This window comes from Aquarana catesbeiana, linkage group LG11 (genome assembly GCF_042186555.1).
Source record: "Aquarana catesbeiana isolate 2022-GZ linkage group LG11, ASM4218655v1, whole genome shotgun sequence".
Classification (NCBI taxonomy): Eukaryota; Metazoa; Chordata; class Amphibia; order Anura; family Ranidae; genus Aquarana; species Aquarana catesbeiana.
The window spans coordinates 88,570,401-88,592,708 of record NC_133334.1 but is presented as its reverse complement, the minus strand read 5'-3'; the positions used below and the strand labels follow the sequence as shown (position 1 = coordinate 88,592,708).

At 43.8% G+C, this 22,308-nt stretch overlaps 1 protein-coding gene across 1 annotated transcript in view; it reads right to left on the bottom strand.

Annotated features, from left to right (window-relative positions):
• Positions 1-22,308, bottom strand: part of TSPAN32 (tetraspanin 32) — a 79,928-nt gene that overhangs the window by 13,438 nt on the left and 44,182 nt on the right. The window contains exons 5-7 of the mRNA XM_073604709.1: positions 7,487-7,588; positions 7,225-7,302; positions 1,078-1,161 (exon numbers count right to left, since the gene is read on the bottom strand). Coding sequence (XP_073460810.1) covers positions 1,078-1,161; positions 7,225-7,302; positions 7,487-7,588 — 264 coding nt within the window. The remainder of the gene's footprint in view (positions 1-1,077; positions 1,162-7,224; positions 7,303-7,486; positions 7,589-22,308) is intronic.

Sequence of the window (22,308 nt, the reverse complement as noted above, 5' to 3'; positions counted from 1 at the left end):
AGTCATTCTAACAATTGATATCTGTGCAACCTCCCGCTAGTTTTTTTTTTTTTTCGATCAGCGCGGCTATGCGGCTATGGCCTGCAACACTGATCAGTGTATTCTCATGGTGGGATGTGTTCTCGCTGTTAAAATAACAATACAATAGCTCAGTGGGGAGGATTTCCCCACCCATCTCACTTGTGTGGATGAAGAAATTGAGAGATTTTTTTTTTTTCATTCAACCCGCAGGTTGAATGAAAAAAAATACTCATTTAGAGACTGCTTTATTCTTTTTTTATGTTAGAAAGAGAAACTGAGAATGTGATTGGTTGCTGAGACAACTTTGGGAACTGACTTTTCTCAACTGCATTTATGGAATACAACTTGGTCATCTATTTACCTCCAGCTTGTGATTGAACAATTAAAGAAGAATTCCAGGTATGGATATTGTATACATAGTTACATTAGCCTAACATGGATGCATACAGTATACTATATCTGGCCAGTCCCCCTGGAAGCTGGAAATCACTGAAGTAGACACTGCTAATCCAGAATGGTGCTGGTTCAGAGCAATTGACCTCCTGTGTTCAGAATGCAGTAGGGCAGCTGTTCAGCACAGAACCCAGAACCAAGTGGAAATCACTGGAGTAGTGTTGTCTACTTCAGTGATTTTCAGCATCCAGGGGATTGGCCAGGTATGGTATATGCATAGATTCATTGGTCCAAATTGGGCCAATGTAACTTTGTATAAAGTAATAATAACTGGAATTCTTCTTTAACTAGTTGCAGACTTTGGACATGCCACAGGGCATGTGTAGCACATCCAGTCTCTCTACCCCACTTTTTGGGACCCCTCCCCCGTATACCAACTTTTGTAATGCAGGAATGATCTGCAGATGATCCAAGTTAAATCAACCTTTGGTTCATCACTGGAGATAGCCGTGTAAAGAAAGTAAAAATATTCTGTTACTTCCATTATTTCTTATTTATCAATTAACTGTTACATAAGATTAAAGTTAACATTGGTTTAAAATTGCAGTGCAATGTATTTTGGTGTGTCTCAATTGTAGGTACAAAGCATGGTGCATTACCTACCGTGAATCCTAGAGACAGGAGCAGCAACATTCTAACCCAGTGTAAATGTATGTGCAAAGCTTTAGATATTATCGATACACAGTCCTGTAAGGAAGAGAGAGGAGGAGTTTAATAGACATTTATGCCACTTAGTTGTGAATATAACATACATTTTATAAAACCAAACTACACTGATTTTCATTTACCATCTACATTAAAATCCCTTTACTATAACATGGTATGGAGTATTTACTGGAAGACACTTCCTATTCCATACCTAATTTTGCTTGGAAATTGACTTCATGCCTCTAACCTTTTTTTTTGTATTCCACCTCTCCTGGACAATACCTTCCCAGGGCCGGGCTGATGCAGAGGCAGGAGAGATGCCCACCTTAGGTGGTAGGTTGTAGTAGTGCACAGCTACAGGTAAAGCCTCTCCTGCTGTTGTGCCAGCCAACTGTATCAGCCCTTAGCAGGGCCAAGCTGTCAAATTTACAGCCTGGCTCTGCAGATTACAGTGGAGCTCTGCTGTCTGTATCAGAACACAACCAGTTTTTAAGCCCCCATGCACACTGTGCATTTAGTAATGATCATGAGGATCCAGCATTTAGCTGTGGCTGGAGGGCATAGGTTCACTGTCCTGCCCTGCCTCCGGACGTCTGTCAAATGCTATGACAGCTACCCCTGCCCCTGAGTTCAGCACTTCAGTCACTTATATTCATAAATATTGAACACCATTTTCCCCTTTTCCTAGTTATTTTTTATTGCCGGGGTATTTTTTATTTTGCTTTTGGCCCTACTTCTGTAGGTCACAGGAGTACACTTCATTCTGAACTCTTGTGACCCAAATTCAGCCGACAGTGGGCTAAAGTCTGCTGTTGACTGATGTCACTCACTCACTGGTCCAGACTCTGGAGAGATCCTGACTCTAATTTCGGGATCCACCCAGATTCTTGACCGGCAGCTTGCTCAGCTTATTAGCGTGCCACTGAGAGCCTGAGACAGCCACTCCTGCCCCCTCCACAGTCCAGCACAAGAATGATGAGAGCAGGTGACTGACAGTCATCTTTGTCTTTTCACTTAAGACTGAGAACTGAGTGATTAGCAGCCATGTGATCCCTCGATTCTTGGTATTGAAGCTGGCGGGGGACAGATGCAGTGTCGGATCGATGCAGCATCCACCTAAGTGAGTTTGAATGATTGTTTATTTCAGAACCCATACTTCTCTTTTTAAATAATAGAAAATTACTAAATAACTTAACTGAATTGTGACAGATATAAATTCCTAAACTAATTACAAATGCAGCTCTAAAATGTAGCAGCAAATAATTTTTATTGAATTGCACCTGTTGTTTCTGTACACTAATGCCCCGTACACACGGTCGGATTTTCCGATGGAAAATGTCCGATCGGAGCGTATTGTCGGAAATTCCGACCGTGTGTGGGCTCCATCGGACATTTTCCATCGGATTTTCTGACACACAAAGTTGGAGAGCAGGAGATAAAATTTTCCGACAACAAAATCCGTTGTCGGAAATTCCGATCATGTGTACACAAATCCGACGGACAAAGTGCCACGCATGCTCAGAATAAATAAAGAGATGAAAGCTATTGGCCACTGCCCCGTTTATAGTCCCGACGTACATGTTTTACGTCACCGCGTTTAAAACGATTGGATTTTCCGACAACTTTGTGTGACCGTGTGTATGCAAGACAAGTTTGAGCCAACATCCGTAGGAAAAAAATCCTAGGATTTTGTTGTCGGAATGTCCGAACAAAGTCCGACCGTGTGTACGGGGCATAAGACATGTAGCTGTGCTTTAATTCCTGCAATTTTCTTGCTTTTTTATGATGGATTTGTCCATCCAATATGTGACAGTGTTGTAAAGAAATTTGGCTGATGTAAGGATTTATAAATTTGGATCGTTTTAATACTTATTACGATGTTCATTGTATAGTGCACAAGGCCATTTTAAAGTCAAACACCAGCCCAGACCTTTCTTTAATTATTGGAGAGAAATTATTGTGCGGCTGAAATCCCTTTTTAGTCTCTTCTCATGTCTGGGATCCTATTGGCATACGGGGCGCAGAAGTGCCGCCCCCCTAATCCATGCGCCTGGCCCCTAATCTACATACAGGGTGCTGGACACATGGATTCCACTGGGGTTTTTTTTTTTTTTAGAAGTACATGATTAGAGCCTGAGGCTAAATCTGACCGATCGGGGCTGGGGCTATATTTTTGCGGGGGGTGGCAAACAATCCACCTGCCAGCCCCCCCACAAAAAATATAGGACCAGCCACCACTGCCTACTGGGGAAGCCTCCTTAGCACTAGGACAAAACATTAGGAGACCAGGTGTCACTGGAACAAAAAGAGTTTTATTCTACTGCAAAACACTCATAAAATGCTAATACTCCTAAATGCTTCTAAAAGCTACTAAAATGCTGCTAGTTCCATAATTAGTCAGATTGAAAAAATACACAAGTCCATCTAGTTCAACCTATAAAAAGGGGAAAAAAATATCATACAATCCCATATACACAATATTATATCCAGAGGAAGGCAAAAAACCCCAGCAAAGCATGATCCAATTTGCTTCAGCAGGGGGAATAATTCCTTCCTGATCCCCGAGAGGCAATCGGATATTCCCTGGATCAACTTTACCTATACATGTTAGGATCCAGTTCTATTATGTACATTTAGGAAATAATCCAGTATTTTTTTTAAAGCATCCCCACCAGGGATGCCCACTAGAGCCCACCACGGATGCCAACCAGTGCCCATTGAAATGCCAATCTGTGCTCATCAGTGATTGCCTGTCAGTGCCTCCTAATCAGTGCTGCCTATCATGCCATCTATTAGTGCCACCCATCAATGCCCATCAGTGCTGCCTATGAGTGCCCACCAGTGCCACCTATCAGTGCCCACCAGTGCCACCTATCAGTGCCCACCAGTGCTGCCTATCTGTGCCCATCATTGGCACCTATCAGTGCTGCTTATCAATGCCGCCTATCAGTGCCCATCAGTGCTGCATATAAGTGCTTCATCATCAGTGTCCATCAGTGCCACCTCATCAATGCCCATCAGTGCCGCCTCATCATTGCCCATCAGTGAGGGAGAAAATGTACTTATGTACAAAGTTTTATTACAGAAACAAAGAAAAACTTTATTTGTAGTGCAAAAAAATAAAAAACCCAGTGGTGATCAAATACTACCAAAGGAAAGCTCTATTTGTGCGGGAAAAAAATATAAAAATTTTGCTTGGGTACAGTGTTCAATGACATTCAAAATGCGACAGTGCTGAAAGCTGAAAATTGGCCTGGGCAGGAAGTGGTTAATTTTCTCTTCTCAAGAGAAAATAAATTCAGTTCCTCCAATCTTTCCTCATAGCTGAGCTCCTCCATGCCTCTTATCAGTTTGGTTGCCCTTCTCTGCACTTTCTCCAGTTCCCCCCAATATCCTTTTTTGTGAACGTGTGCCCAAAACTGAACTGCATATTCCAGGTGAGGTCTTACTAATGATTTGTACAGGGGCAAAATGATATCTCTCTCTCTGCAGTCCATACTTCTCTTAATACAAGAAAGGACTTTGCTTGCTTTGGAAACCACAGCCTGGCATTGCATGTTATTGAGCTTATGATCTACCAAAACCCCCAGATCCTTCTCCACTACGGATTCCCCCAATTGTACTCCTCCTAGCATGTATGATACATGCATATTCTTAGCTCCCAAGTGCATAACTTTACATTAAACCTCATTTGCCACGTAGTTGCCCAATTAAACAGTGCGTGGAGGTCGGCTTGTAAGTTGGAGACATCTTGTAAGGATGTTATTCCACTGCATAGCTTGGTGTCATTTTCAAAGACTGAAATGGTACTTTTAATCCCAGACCCTATATCATTTATAAATATAATAAAAAGTAAGGGTCCCAACACTGAATCTTGAGGTACACCTCTGATAACCTTAGACCATTTTGTCTTTCATTAATCCATGCTGTCTGTTGCTTAAAATATTTTTTTTTTCAGCAAGAACTCGTCTATGTGGTCTTTTATTGAACTCTCCAGTATCTTCCTAACTATAGAAGTTAAACTAACAGGTCTATAGTTACCCAGTAAAGACTTTGGTCCCTTTTTAAATATAGGCACCACGTTGGCCTTACGCTAATCCAGTGGGAATATTCCAGTCATTAGAGTCCCTAAAAATTAGAAACAATGACTTTGAAATGACAAAGCTCTATTCTTTTAGGATACGTGGTTGGATGCCATCTGGTCCAGGTGCTTTATCCACATTTATTCTGTCTTAATATTTCTGGACTATATCACTATTATCAGCATTTTCCATCCAGCGTTTTTTTTCCTAGGTCTTTTTGAGCTTATGAAAACCGCTAGTGTACAGGTAACCTTAAGGCTGGGTTCACACCTAATACGTTTCACAGCAGGGGCCTGGTGCGTCCCTGTTCTCTGTTTCAGGGATGAATCAGGCCCGAAGTTTTGCCTGAATTCAGACCTGAAACGGAGCCAAAGATACACCCCCATGAAATGTGCTCCGCGGGCGCCCCGGAGATGTGTGAACCGTCTCCATTGAGAGCCGGTCACAATCTCTTGTCATGCGAATCGGATGCGGGAAAAACCCACACCCAATATGCATAAGTGTGAACCCAGCCTGAAGCAAAAAAACCTGACTGGTCCTAAATAATGTCAATTAAAAAAAGCAGTGCTGCTCTTTCTGTGCCAATTGGATAGATTTTGCATCACTTGCTGCCTCTGTGACATACTGTCATTGGAGAAGAAGTGAAGTCACCTTTCCCAGTGGGGACTCAGACAGAAGTGGAAGGCACTAAACCTTCCCCAACAAATAGGTTTTGCAGACATTAGGCTCAATATAATTAGAGATTAATGTAACAATAAAGACTTTTCTAAGAAATAATCCTAGTACTGGCATTTCGTTACCCTCTCTTTAAACAGTGTTCCAGTTCAAATGAAGGATTCTAGTCTTTTGTAAACCCCTTCGATCATTTTTGTAAGTTGACCTCTCGGTCATTCTGTGTTTAAATGATATAAATCTTAGCTAGATAATACACAAATTAGAAATGTCCCATTATCTAGCTGAAAGTTTAAAGACTTTTTTTTTACTAGGATGTGAATGACATCGCTATTTCTAAGCCACCACCACCACGTCAGGAGCTGTACTCAATAAAAAAATTGAATGTGTAAAAAAGAAAAAGAATAAGGTGCTTACACAACCAAATTAACACTAAATTGCAGAAAAAAATTTAAAAAATGAATGTCCATAAACATGTGCAGTAGTCCCCACACCATGTGGAAAAAATCTTCTGTTTTCTGATGAATAATTTTCCAATACTGTAGTGCAACACCATACACCACCACCACAGTGAGAAGTGCACACTTATGCCCTGTACACATGGTCGGATTTTCCGACGGAAAAAGTGCGATCGGATTGTGTTGTCGGAAATTCCAATCCTGTGTGGGCTCCATCTGACTTTTTCCGTCGGAATTTTCGACACACAAAGTTTGAGAGCAGGCTATAAAATTTTCAGATAACAAAATCTGATCGGTTAAATTCCGATCGTGTGTACACAAATCCGACGCACAAGGTGCCACGCATGCTCAGAATAAATTAAGAAAAGAAAGCTATTGGCTACTGCCCTGTTTAAAGTCCCGACGTACGTGTTTTACATCACCGCGTTCAGACCGATCGCATTTTCCGACAACTATCTGCGACCGCGTGTATACAAGACAAGTTTGAGCCAACATCCGTCGGAAAAAATCCATGGATTTTGTTGTCGGAATGTCCGATCAATGTCCGACCGTGTGTACAGGACATTACTGTTAGTCCATGGTGAGTGTGCACTTCCCATTGTGGTGGTGGTGTATGGTGTTTCACTATTGGAAGATTATCCATCATAACACAGAAAATGTGTTCCACATGATGTGGGGACTACTGCACATGTTTATGAACATTCATTTTTTAGCATTCTTTTTTTTTTTTTACAATCTTGTGTTAATTTGGTTGTGTTAGCGCCCTATTCTTTTTCTTATTTACACTTATTGAAATTGACATTTTTCACTTTAAAGAGAGCAGCTTCGCAGGATGTATTATTATAAGGATAGGTGCCTTTAATTATATTCTTTTAAAAGATTGAACGTACGTGTTCTTCTCTGTTCTTGCAAAAATTGTGGCTATCCGGTATGTTCAGATGTCCCCCAGTCTTTCCACAGCACTGAAACTGAGAACATAACATAATTATTTGCCTCTACTGGCAGTAGATAGAAGCAGTAGAAAGAAGAAAGAGACCTTCTTGCAAAGAAGGAAGTGACGAGAATAATGTTTTTCTTCTCCCATATGAGTCCCTGGTGCCCCCTCTAACAGTAAATAGAAGGTATAATTTATAATCCTGTGAAGATATTTACTATATCATGGGTTTGTACAAGCTGCTTCTTTGCGTCTTCAGAAGACCTCCTAAGAACTTGTTCAAATATATCATCATACACGTCTAGAAATGAAGCTTCAACCTAAAAAAAATTAGAAAGTTACAAATGTTATATTATGGCAGCCAGCAGTGAGCTCCCACAAAGCCAAAATCTGCAAAATGTCCTGTCACCCCTTTTCCATTTCCGAAATGAGTTTAACCTTGCATATAGAGGATGCGTGTGACACTCTGTACAACTACATGGGCAGAATGTACATAAACCATAATGAACATTTTAATCAAGAATGACGCTAATAATTAATAGTTAGATCTGGCTATATCTGGATATATCATATCTGGATTTCTTCCAGCATCTGTCTTCTAACATGGAGAGTGGGCTGGTCATTAGACTCAGTGTGTTGAGATTGTCTGTCATCTGCTTGTGAATGATACAGATTTACATTAATAGCAATGAATGTCGCAGTATGAATATTTTCACACTTGTAGGATTTTTTTTTTCTGAAGCAGTGCAAGCTGTTGCTGTGGACAGTTCTTTATATAACATAGGATTTAACTTATCCATATTGTGCAAGGATAGATAAAGCCAGCAAAACACATGACAATAAGGAGCCCTAAGCCCCCCTCTACATTAACTATATTAAAAGCATAACAAATATGTGCAGTAGCATGATGGGTAGATCTTAATGTCCAAGTGTCAACTCTTCTGGGAAGGCTGTCCACAAGGTTTAGGAGGGTGTCTATGGGAATGTTTGACCATCCTTCCAGAAGCGCATTTGTGAGGTCAGGCATTGATGTTGGATGAGAAGGCCTGGCTTGCAGTCTCTGCTCTAACTCTCCCTAAAGGTGTTCTGTTGAGGTCAGTACTCTGTGCAGGCCAGTCAAGTTCCTCCATCCCAAACTTGCTCATATGTGTCTTTATTATTATTTAAGGTACTTAGATAGCGTTGTCAATTTACGCAGCACTTTACATATACATTGTACATTCACATAGGTCCCTACCCTGGAGGAGCTTACAATCTAAGGTCCCTAACTCACATTCATATACTAGGGCCAATTTAGATAGAAGTCAATTAACCTACCAGCCTGTCTTTGGAGTGTGGGAGGAAACTAGAGTACCCGGAGGAAACCCACGCAGGCACAGGGAGAACATGCAAACTCCAGGCAGGTAGTGTTGTGGTTGGGATTCAAACCAGCAACTCTTTTTACTGCTAGGCGAGAGTGCTAACCACTACACCACTGTGCCTTTATGGACCTTGCTTGAAGCTGTTATAGCTGCAGAAGAGTTGAAGCTGTTATAGCTGCAAAGGTTGGGCCAAACCAATATTGAACCCTACAGACTAAGACTGGGATGCCATTAAAGTTTATGTGGGTGCAAAGGCAGGCGCCACAATACTTTTGACAATATAGTGTACGAGTTGCTGTGTTGTTTTGGGAGTGTGTTCACACAACCCCACAACTGTGGCCCCACAACTGTGATCAAGCTGTCACCAATAGCTTACAGTCAGGTAGGATGGGCTTCTGATGATGTCATCACTGTGTGGCCACATAGTTACATAATTGGGAGCCCCTCTTATTGGCCCCAGGCATCACATCCCTTAAAGAGGAAGTAAACTCTTTTTTTTTCACCTTTTTTTTCTTCCCTGAAAAGTAAAGGCATAATGTGCTAGTATGCATCGCATACTAGCACGTTATGTGACACTTACCTGCAAATGAAGCCTGCGTCGTCCCTGCTGTAGGCCGCATCCATCTTCGCCCATCTCTGTTGGAAGATTATCCAGACTATTCTTCTGGGGCCACAGACTCAGCACCCGGTCACGGCACATGCTCCTGAAGAAGCGGCATGAGAGGCTGTTCCTTTAGAGGCTCAGAGCACATGCGCCGATGACATCATCGATGCAGTATACAGTAAATATCTCCTAAACGGCGCACGTTTAGGAGATATTTACAGTACCTATAGGTAAGCCTTATTCTAGGCTTACCTATACAGTTAGCTACAAATCATAAAGGAAGGTATACAACCTCTTTAATGGTCCAGAACCTGTCATCATAGATGAGATCATGTCAAGTCTCTAAAATAATCAAACTGGTACTCTGCAATAGAAGAGGTATTATATTCACCTCTCCAGTGGACATGTCTCCTACAACTCCCCTGTTAGAGCACTGTGGCCTACATCAGTTTCTTTAGCAATAGACACTTCCAGGTGTGTCAGGAACCTGCGTCCCCTGCGCTTCATTGCCTGTTGTACGATGTGCCTTTGTCTTGCATTGCCACAGCACAAAAAACAGTGCATGCTTACTTGCGTGCTGTCATGGTTGGAGTGAGTAACTAATAATCCATGGAAAAGTAGTGTAAAGCTAAATGTTATATCATTAAAAAGCCCCTTTCACCATTGTTTTTTTGCCACAAAACTAAAAAAAATAGGTTTGACTATATATAAAATTTAAAATACCTAAGTACTTTAACATGCAAGTACAGATACATATGTCACTCCTGTATATATGCTTAGTCTTACTGTCCTTATGGTTGGTGGTCACTGCACATGAGCAGCAGCAAATACATAAGCATTCCTGGGGTTGACCACAGTGGTTAATCACAGCATCATACCACAAGAGCATCCAAGCTTTTGAAAACCATTTCACCTACTAAGTAATCATTTTGGTCTTAAAAGACCAGAATTGGGTATCTGGGGTTTCCATAATTACTTGCTGTTGTTTGCACTGTCAAAGACAACTGTCCACAGGTTATGGCATTGCTTACAAAACCTGTGGTAAAGTAGCACTATAAGCAAAACTTTTTCGTTCATTTGGATAGAATAAGGAAAGGTTATAACCTGTTCGATTTTTTGTTGTTATTGCCATCTATATCTCATTGGGGAGATTGAGCTTCACTTCCTGTCCCATAGCCAAAACAGGAAGTGGGGGAAATCCTTGCAAATTAACCTGCTAAACCGTCTAAATTTCGATCCATCTATGGCCAGTTTTACCCTCTTATATACAGTACATAAGAGGGTAAAACTGGCCATGGATAGAGCAAAACTCATCTGGTTCAGCAGGAACCAGCAAAATTTTGATCTACCTATGGTCGACCTAGTGATCAACTGGTCCCTCATGAGAATGTTGGGAAATTTGTGTTCAATCAGCACATGCTGCCAATCCACTGCAGTGCTGACCAGTGTATTCTGGCAGTGGAGAAGTGCCACTGTCAGAATACAATGACATGATGGGGAGGATTCCTTCATGCACCTTGAATAAGTGGATGGGGGAATCTGCAATTTTTTTTTTAATCAGCTGACTGGCTGTTATAGACTGACAGGCTTCAGGCAACAGACTAGATGCTGCAATTGTGCCTCCCCGATGCATTAAAAAGCTGGCATGTGCATGTGGCCTTTAAATGACACTGTCCACATGGACCATAGTACATGTACCTGTAAAAAATAGAGTAAATACTTATTTTTCCCACGTCCCACATCACTAATCATCACTCCAGTAACACAAAATCACTGTCTGAAGTTTCTTCTGAAACTGACAATTTTAGGAGTGTTGCTTTCCTGTGTCCCTTCCTATGCTCAGTGGTTCCTCCTGCTGGCCCTGGTGTCACTACTGTGTTCTACTGTGCTATTTAAAATTAGATTTTTGTGACATAGTTGTTTTAAAAGCTTTTTCCAGAAAATTTGAGCTTAGAGATCTACATACAAAAGGGTTTCATGTCACAATGAATGAGCAGTATCATCTGAGCAGATGGGCAAATGTATTGCTCATAGAGACTTGAGTCAAGTGGCACAAATTTACTGTACACCCGAGTGATAAATGAACCCTTTGTCTTGAAGCTTCTCCTATTCTTGCTGACACCATCACAGCTGAAGTACTAATTTGTAGTCTCTCCAGCACTCTAGTAACTATAGAGTAAAATTACAGTGTCTTGGAGGAAATGCTTGGCTTTTGTAACTGTTCTTCTCAACTCCATGAGAAATTGCTAAATATAAACAGCTGATAATACCCCCAGTAATCTTTTAGTTATTCCATTCACTACGTAAACCCATCATCTATTTTTCAGTATATTTGGTGTAATGCTTCACTGTATAGAGTTTTCTTACAAAAATATTTTTTGTGAATCTAATATAAAATTTCTTACCTGGAGATCCTGCCAGTAAGAGCACTTCCTCTTGCAGAGTAGGACACTTCCATCCACTTAGCGGCAGCTTTCCTAGTTTGCTTTGTGCGCTTCTTTGAGCTGACCAATTGGCCGCCTACCAGGTCTATCAGATAGGCACTGACAACTGTAAGGGCTGTCACAGAAGGCTGACAACGCTGCTGTTATCTGCAAACTGTCAGTGGCTGAAAGTTGCTTTATATAATAAAACCCTGCGCTAAGTGATTTGTGGCTATAGGACTGCTGCAACTTAATCCTGAATACTGGACAATAAAATACTGTAAATAAAAAGTGCACTGTCCCTTTAAGTGAAGACCGATTTACAAACCAATACACATGTTTGAAACATTACACATCAGTGCACATGATTAAAAAATATACAGAAGAACGGCCGCTAAAGCCTGCAATCCCAAAGGACTCCTTTTATGGAGAAACGCGTCGGAATGAGCAGAAATGTGACGTCATCACACACAAGCATGCCAGATGGTCCCACCACTGTGCTTCCATATACCGCATGTATTTTCCTTATACATGTAAGCGCATTTACTTTTTATTAAAAGAACTTTCTTTGCAATATTACACTATGTGGCTTCTCCCTTATTGTGCCTGATATACATGGTTATTGGAAAATTCTTGTGTGGAGTAAAGGCCAAGGCATGTATTCTTGTGGAGACACTACTGCTGTATCTTATTGATGGGGTCACTGAGCTTCCTGGATTCTTGATGGTGAGAGCATGCGTGGAAGTGACCGGGGAAGATGGAAGTCGTCTCAGCGGTGACGGCGCAGCACTGGCTTGGTTTTGTTTTTAGGTAAGTTTTACATAATGTGCTAGTATGCGATGCATGCGCCCTGGTATGGTTCGGGGGGGAGTGGGGTGCTCGCTCGTCCCCTCCCTTTCCTGACCTGCATGCTTGGATAAGGGTTTGGTATGTATTTTGTGGGGGACCCCCACACCATTTAAAAAAAAAAAAAATTGACATGGGGTGGGGGGGGGGGGTCTCCTTTAAATCCATGCTAGACCCTAAGGGCCTGGTATGGGCCTAGGGGGGGACCCCACGCCGTTTGTTTTGCAATTTTTTTTTTTTTTGCCAGCAACTTTTTTTTTTAACATTCAGCTGTCAGCGGGGAAACCACTGACAGCTGATGACTCATCGGTTGTTAAGGACGCGGCAGCCGGTTTCCCAGCCCCCTGCTTAGCAACCAGCTATATACAGTGTGTTTAAAGAGAAGGAAAAAAAAACGTAAAATGCAAAATGCATGAAAACTTCATGCAAAAATGCAAAAGAAACAAGGGTTTAAAAACTCAAAATACACTGCAAAACGTGCCTGAAAAACGCTTTAAATGCAGCCGCATAGATGTGAACCTAAACTAAAGAATAGTAATATACTGATTGTTTAATTTTCACAGTGTGACATTTTTTTTTACTCTAGTAAATAGCACATACAGTATGTGTTTGGTTATTGACAGTCAGTAATGTGAAATTATTATCTTTAGCATCAAACACTGGCTAGAGATCACTGAAATCTTAATTAATAGTCAGTGTTCCATCAAAGAATGACTGAATTATTCTCAGAGGTTGGTGGTGTGTGGTGTAATTAACACCATTCATGCACTTACCATGTGAATGTATATACAGTAGATCAGTATCATAGCTGCAAATCATCTCTGGTTATTCGAAGATTTGTACCAAAAATCCCCCCCCAGAAATGCTCCTAATGTTTAACAATGAACAGCTATAGCAAAAATGTCTCTATTGCAAAATGCCAAAGTCAGGTGTGACCTGGAAATATGTTATTACAGACAGATTCTAGAACAGCTAGTGTGTCCGAGAGAGTGGATGTAAGTTCCATTGCCCTAAACTGGCATCCCATTGCTTTCTATAAATCTTTGAAGTTTCCTAAATAATTATATAAATCAGTGGTCTCCAAACTGCAGACCTTTGCTTGTCTTTATTTGGGCCTTAGGGCACTATTCTTCCCACTGATATTAGGCACTATTCTTCCCACTGATCCAAACGATAGGGCAACATTTCTTCCGCTGACACCAAGGTTGGGGTATAATTCATTTTACTAATACCAATGATAGGGCACTATTCTTCCCACTGACACCAATGATGGGGCACTATTCCTCCCACTGACAACAATGAAAGGGCACTATTCTTCCCACTGACACCAATGATAGGGCACTATTGATCTTTTATTGAAAAAAATCAAGCAACCAATTTTATACAAAAGTAAAAAACAAAACCATAGTACAAAACTTCAACAGAAATCCAAGGAATACACATACATGTTCAGAATATTTACAATATATACATAATCCGCTACGAACACATTTTTAGAAAACTATTTACATAAAGCAGCAGAGAGGGCCTAAGAGGCACAACCCATCACCTATGTACACAGCCATTTATCAAAAATTAATCCAAAAAAATAATAATCTAGGGTGATAAGAGACAGACAGCCACACCCGGGAAAGAGACCCCTGGCAGTCAGGGAGGCTTGAAACCCCTCCACGCCTTCAACCAAGCCCCCTGACTCCGCTTGTCTCTCTCAAGCACCCGAATCTTCTCCACCTCATGCAAAATGTCATACACCACCACCTGAACAGGAAGGATTTTCCGCCGAATGCAGACCTGACACCGTGCGTTCCAAGTGAAATAACGGACTACTAGGCTAACTAGAAAAAGTGTATCCAAACAAAAAACCCCACCAGTATTGAATGCTCCATACACCCACTCAGCATAACCCAGCCTGGAGAGGAAAGGAACACCGAGGGCCCGCCCCACCTGTTTGTACACCTCTATGTTAAAAGGGCAATGAAGCAGAAAATGGTCCATAGTCTCCTCCTCACCTGCACACTCCTCCCGAGGACAGCTACGATCCATCCCACTGCGGAATTTCAAATTGCCCCTAACATAGAGCCTCCCATGGAAGCACAACCAGGCCAGATCCCTGAATTTAGGGGGTACTCTGTCCAAATTAATAAGTCTTAACCCTGCCCTCAAAACTGGGCCTGGGCAATCCCTTAAGGCCAGTGGGTCATGAAAGACTTCGCTCAAGACTCGACTCATAAGGACTTCCCGGGGAACCGATCTGAGATCTTCAGCCGACAATCGCCACTGCCGTAGTAACTTCAGGCACGGAGCGACATAGGCTGGTAGCTGACCACGATGACCCCTGAGATTCTTCACTTGGCCACCTTCTTCCCAAAGTCGCAGAAAAGGCCTAAACCAAGATCTAAATATGCCTACCCATCCAGGAGGTTCCACTGCAAGCATATTACCAATGTTAAACTTGAGAAAAAGCAGTGAAAAGAAAAGAACTGGGTTGACCATACTTAAGCCACCCTCCCTCCTGGATAGATAGGTGACATTCCTCTTGATGGGGTTCAGTCTGTTCCCCCACAACATCTGGAAGAACACACTACTGACCCTAGCATAGAGAGACACTGGCAAGATGCAGACAAAGCTGACATACAAGAAGATCGGAATCAGGTAAGTCTTAATCAGATCAACCCTTTCCCTCATAGATAACTTCCATCTCTTCCAGCTGACCACCTTAGTATTGGCAATTTCCAGTCTGCCTTCCCAGTTTTTGAGGCCATAATCGCCAGGTCCAAATTCAATGCCTAGAATCTTAATTCTTTCCTGGGGCACTGGAAAGGTGTCCGGGAGATCAAACCCCTCACCTTCCTTTCCCATCCAGAAAACTTCACTCTTTTCCTGGTTGATCTTGGAGCCTGATGCTTCAGAATACCGTGATGTCAGAGAGACCACCTCCTCTGCTTCACCCGCCCCGCTGACAATCACCGACACATTGTCCGCATAGGCAACAACTCTCAAAGGTGGCTCACCCGGGAGCCCCACTGGCACCCCACACAACATGCCGCTCTCTAGCTTCCTGATGAAAGGGTCGATTGCAAACACATAGAGCAGGGGACTCAGGGGACAACCTTGACGCACTCCAGAGCCAACCTCAAAGGACTGCCCAACCCAACCATTAACAAGAGGAAAGCTTTCTGCCCCCTTATACAAGACTTTCAACCAATCGACAAAACCACCCAGCAGACCGTACTTACTAAGGAGCAACCACAGGTACTCATGGTTGACACGATCAAAAGCCTTTGCCTGATCCAATCTCAGCAAATACTTTCCCCAGCCTGCAGCCCTGCATCGCTCCAAGGCCTCCCGGACAGCTAAAACCGCTGTGAAGGTGCTCCTACCCTGGACCGAACAGTGCTGATGGCGAGAAAGCAAAGACTCTGCTACTGACGATAGGCGCCAGAAAAATATCTTTGCCAGTATCTTTCTATCGACATTAAGAAGGCTGATGGGGCGCCAATTCTCAATCATCGAAGGATCTTTACCCTTTGAAAGAAGAATCACAGCCGAGTGCCTCATGGAAGGGGGAAGTACCCCCTCTGCAAGGCAACTGTTAAAAACCTCTACCAAATGTGGGGCCAGAATAGGCTTAAAAGCTTTGTAAAACTCAGCCGTCAAGCCATCCAGTCCAGGTGACTTTTTAATGGCAAGCTGTTCAATTGCCCTCATCACCTCTTCAACTGTGATCTCCTCTGTCAAATTCATCAATGGGACATCTTCATCATTTAGACCTGGAGTAGAGTCCAAAAAGCTTTGCATCTTGTCACGGTCAAGCTCTTTCCTCCCAAGAAGGTCAGCATAAAAGGACCTCACGACCTCCAGAATCCCTGACCTGGACTTTGTCAAGGAACCTGTACTGTCCTTAAGGCCAACGACCGTTTTAACTGCTACACCTTGTTTGCAGTTCTGGTAAGGGTCAGGCAAGTGGTACTTCCCATAGTCCCTCTCCAGAACCAGAGAGGCATGCCGGTCATATTGACACTTCCTGAGAAGGAGTTTCACTTCGGAGATTGCCCCAGGATCTCCTCCTCTCGACACAAGAATATCCAGCTTCCTCCGTAAACGTTGGTAGGTCATGTGTTTATTAAACTGTTTTCTATTGGCTAGGCCCCTGAAGAATCCAGCGATCCTCTTTTTGGTCAGCTCCCACCACTCAGTCTTGCTGCTACAAAAGTCCAGGATGGTCACCTGTGCCTGAAAGAATTCCTCAAAGGATTGTCTAACATGTTCTTCCTTGAGTAGAGTCGAATTCAATCTCCAGATGCCCTTACCCCTCTGAGGGGCGTCTGAAGCATTCAGGACCACAGATAGCATACAGTGATCAGAGAACTCTACTGCCTGCACCACTGGGGGCGAGAAAGCAGAGGTCTCCTTCAAAAAAAACCTATCTATTCTACTCTGACTATTACCTCGATGAAAAGTGAACCCGGTGTCATCCGGGAGGTGCTTAATGTGCACATCCACAAGACCAGCATCCCTAACCATACTATTCAAAAAAACGCTATCATATCCCAGCCTGTCCTTGAAGTCCTTCCTGTCCTTGGGCCTAGTTACTGTATTAAAGTCACCTCCAAAGACCACTTGCCGGGATGTAAAAAGAAATGGTTTGATCCTTGTAAAAAGGCACTTCCTGTCCCACTTTGTGTGCGGCCCATAAACATTAATTAGGCGCAGGTCCTGCCCTCCCACAAGGACGTCTAAGACCATACATCTCCCAATCTCCACCTCAATAACCCGCCGGACAGTTACCATGCCGGTTTTAAACAACACCGCCACACCGCCGTAAGGCTCGGCCGCAAGAGACCAGTAAGATGGACCATACCTCCACTCTCGCTTGGCCATATGAATATCTGCCAAGGAGGTGAGCCTAGTCTCTTGCAAAAATACAATTTCAGCGTCTAATTGGCTGAACAAAAAGAAGGCCATAGAACGAGTTCTTACTGACTTAATGCTGGCGACATTTATTGTCACCACTTTTAACAGAGGGGGAACCGCCATTTGGGTTATTGGGTGGATTGCTTCTTAGCTCCCCTCTGCTGCTCATCACCAGATGCCTCTCTCTTTCTTGAGGCCGCCTCAAACTCCATTTCGGAATCAGAACTTCGCTCCGAAGAAGCTCCAGATGAAGAAATATCCCAATTAGAGGACCTATAACGGTTGGAGACAGGCACTGGAGCCTGTTCTGTCCTCACCACCTGCTTCTTCCGCTTCCCAACCTTCCTTCTCTCCTCCAGGTACTGCAGGTCAGCTTCAGAGATGCCCTCATCTCTTACTTTTTTCTGTGAAGTCTTTCCACAAGACTTCTTTACAGAGGAAGAAGCAACCTTTTTAGTACATGTTACCACTCCTGGTGGGGGGGGGGTGCTCCCTTTGAGTCAGACTTAGGAGGGGTAGACTCCTGGGGGGGAACTGACTCGGGGGGCACAGACTTGGAAGGTTCTGACACAAGAGGAGGGGATACAGTAGGCTGGGGGGACACAGAGACAGATACAGAAGGAATACTTACAGACACAGGAGGGGTGGCCACAGGAACTGGAGAGGGATCCTGAGCAGGACCAGGGGAGTCAGTCACCGCAGAGGCGGATGGTACACCAGGGGCATCACCCTCCATCCTGTCCAGCCTTGACAAGTCATCTAGTACCTCCTTTGCCATATTGTGCCAGGCTTCAGGACATCTGCTATAGGGGTGGCCAAGGCGCAGGCACAGGTTGCACCTGATCATCTCGGTGCAGTCCTTGGCCATATGACCCTGACCCCGACACCCTGAACATATCAAGGCTGAACAGGAGGAACTCAAATGCCCCTTTTCTCCACAGCGGTGACACAGCTTCGGCTGACCAGGGTAGAAAATAGTCATCCTATCCCTCCCTATAAAAGCTGAGGAGGGCAGGTGACGGACAACGTTCCCATCCCTGGCCAACCTGACTGTAACCGACCAACCCCCAGTCCAGATGTTACGCTCATCAAGTATTTTATCGGGCTTAGTCAATACCTCACCATAATTCTTTAACCAGACCTCTAAATCTCGAGCAGGAACACTCTCATTAGTGAGAATAATTGTTATTTTTTTTTTACTGTAGATCTTTGTGAAACCGCAACTGGGGCCAGACCTTCCCATTCGGGTCTCGACCTGCATCGAGCCTCATATCACTCCCAGAACAGGTCCAGACCCTCTGGCCTGGTGAAACTAATAGTATATTCCCGGCTCCCAGCAACATGTATTAGGGCATACAGATCGTTTGCCCCAAAACCCATCTCCAAAATCATGTCCACCACTGCACGCCGTGCTGGAGGGATTGCACCACCTTCCCATTTAAGAATGACTACATTTCTTCTTGGACCCCCAGCAGAAGCCAGAGACCCAAGACCAGATCCCGGGGTGCTCAAGGTGGTAGGTCGCAGGGGGAAAACCCTCTTGGGGCGGAGCTACCAGGAGCAGAGCGTACCACCTGAGCAAATGTAGGTTTATCAGGTCCAAGGCCCCACACTGTCACATTAGTCTGTTCATTACAATTACTATTATTATTATTATTATTATTATTATCTGCTGGAATGGAGTTGGTAGGACTGTCCATCACACTTGTACTGGGATGATTTTTATCAGTCACACAAACATTCACATTCCCATCAGGAATAGTCACAGTTTCTGATGTAATACCAGCTGTCTCCTGAAGCTGTGCTGTAGAGTCCTCAGAAGCTGTGGGGCAAACAGCTTTAGACTCAGCTAAAGGGGGGTAATTGGCTCTGCTGAATCTTGTAGTTCCTCTGCAGGAATGTCATTTTTTAAATGCATTTTTTGCTGCACTGCAGCATCAGCAAGCACAGCATTGCTACACATGGGACTAGCAGCCTGATTGTCACTGGGCACATTGTCAGTATCAGTCACAGTGTTCACAAAAACAGTTTTATGCACCACATGGGGCTTGACAGGCTTTACCTTGTCAGGCACACTATCAGCAATGTCCTCTTCATGAAACACCAGCTGATCCTCCCACATAGGAGATTCCATTGCCTGGATTACCCTGAGCGTGCCTCCTGAGTCCTGGGAAGGCATGGGGCTGCTTACCTCTCCCTGAGGGGGCAGGGGGTCTGAATTTGGGGTCTCCTCCTCCACCTCCATTTTTGTCATCCTGGCAAACCTTCGGTCATTGCAGAACTTTTCCTTAAATGGCCCATCTCTGCCTTCCATCATGGCCACAATGGTTTCTTGGTGTTCCACCCGGACCTTGGCCAGTTGGATCTCTGGAATCCATGGACCCACGTTTCTGGCTATGCAAGCCCTCACGCTGCCTTCTCAATCGCTTCAGCTCCGCTCTCAGTTTGTAAAGCTTGTCTCTTTCTCTATTCAGGACCTTAATCCCGGCCACCACTCGCTCCTGAATTGCCTCTGAGCCTTCACCCTCACCAGGGGCAGAGAGATCACCAGCCATGGTTTGTACAGGGGCAGGCATCCGATGGCCCAGGAGATGGTTGTGAGCTTCCAGCAGGAGAGGCCCTGCTGGCCTCCATGGCTTCCCCAGAAAGGGGCCAGGAGGGCTGGGAGAGATTTCACCACCACTCCCCTCTCACACGGATCACCTGCAGCAGCTCCAGAGACAGCTTCCTCCTGACACACCTGTGCTCCAATGATGGGTGGGGCACTATTCCTCCCACTGACACCAAGGTTGGGGTATAATTCATTTTACTAATACCAATGATAGGGCACTATTCTTCCCACTGACACCAATGATAGGGCGCTATTCATCCCACTGACACCAATGATGGGGCACTATTCCTCCCACTGACAACAATGAAAGGGCACTATTCTTCCCACTGACACCAATGATAGGGCACTATTCCTCCTACTGACACCAAGGTTGGGGTATAATTCATTTTACTAATACCAATGATAGGGCACTATTCTTCCCACTGACACCAATGATGGGGCACTATTCCTTCCACTCGTATCAACAATGGAGCACTATTCCTCCCACTGACACCAATGATGGGGCACTATTCCTTCCACTAATATCAACAATGGAGCACTATTCCTCCCACTGACACTAATGATAGGGCGCTATTCCTCCCACTGACACCAATGATGGGGCACTATTCCTTCCACTGACACCAATGAAAGGACACTATTCTTCCCACTGACACCAATGATGGGGCACTATTCCTCCCACTGACACCAATGAAAGGGCACTATTTCTCCCACTGACACCAATGATGGGACACTATTCCTTCCACTAATAGCAATGATAGGGCACTATTCCTAAGCCTACTGACCACAGGCACCTGAGTGTTTTTTTTTTTTTTTTGCTCCCACTTAGCACCAAGCATAAGATATTGTCTACTGCCATTAACAATGGGGCATTTTCTAATACCACTGGCCACAGTCCGGCCCCCTAAAGTCTGAAGGACAGTAAACTGCCCATTGTTCGGAAACTCCTGATATAGAGTGATACATTGGCAGAAGTGTCATTTTATTTCACTTTGGGCCCATTACTAGTATTGCATTGCGGTAACGTGTGGTGTATGATGAGTGATGAGCAGACACCCCAACACACATATACAGATCACCACAATGCACAAATATGAACATTCTGTGGATTGTGGTGTGCCAGATAGATCCTGTGAGTATAAGTCATCAACTGTTCAAGTCACTCAATACAAAGGGTCACAGAAATAAAAATGTAATATGCTTACATTAGCATTGTATATTGCTTTCAATGTCAGTAAATCTTACTGTAGCTTACCTATTAAAACAAGCAGATTCCTAAAGTGACTCCGTCACCACAGAGTCACTTGTACAGAAGACATACCCTGTAAAAAAAGGAGGCAATATACTTACCTTTACAGTAGCCTGTGTGTTGAAATGCTGCAGCTTCGCTTCTCCTTCGGCAACAGCAGGTATTTCACACATCCAGTTGTGGAAAATACCAGCTCCCCTGCTGCATGCAGTGGTTTGTCCCGCTGCTTCTCTCATCACTATGGGTCTAACTCTTGCCATGGCTGGGGAAAAGCAAAGTGGTGGAAAAAAGGTCAGTATATTTTCTCTTCTTTTTAAGGATGTTCCTTCTGTACAAGTGTCCCTGTGGTGAAATGGTCACTTTAGAACAGGGGTCTCAAACTGGTGGCCCTCCAACTGTTGCGAAACTACAAGTCCCATCATGCCTCTGCCTGTAGGAGTCATGCTTGTAACTGTCAGCCTTGCAATGCCTCATGGGACTTGTAGTTTCGCAACAGCTGGAGGGCCACCAGTTTTAGACCCCTGCTTTAGAGGGTCAGTACCTCCCAAAACTGATACTTCAGCCTTTGGTACCTGTTGGGAATTTAAACAATTTGAGAGTTTCTTAGATCTTTATTGAAATTCATAAGGGAAGATCTCTATTTGTTCTTGAGTTCCAGGGTATACCCACCAGCAGTGGCTTTTATTATTTTATTTATTTTACATTATGGAGAATGCAAGAAGGGGTGCAGGAACGAGCAAAGGTGGGTGGAAACACCAAAACTACCAGGTGGACAGCAGTCACAGCAGGGAGATCGCACTGTGGTTCCAGTGCACCGATATAGTGGTGGGAACACATCTACACTGCAGCATTTGATATTTAGTGTGTTAAGGTGTACTGCCAGCATATTCAAAACGAATGGCGTGTTTAATGCAACACATCTGATTGTACCGTAACGTCTGTAATGCATGTGCATTCACAATGCATGATATAATACACCCTAAGAAAAACTATTTCCATCTAGCCCAATAACAGGTAATACTGTGCTAAAATAAT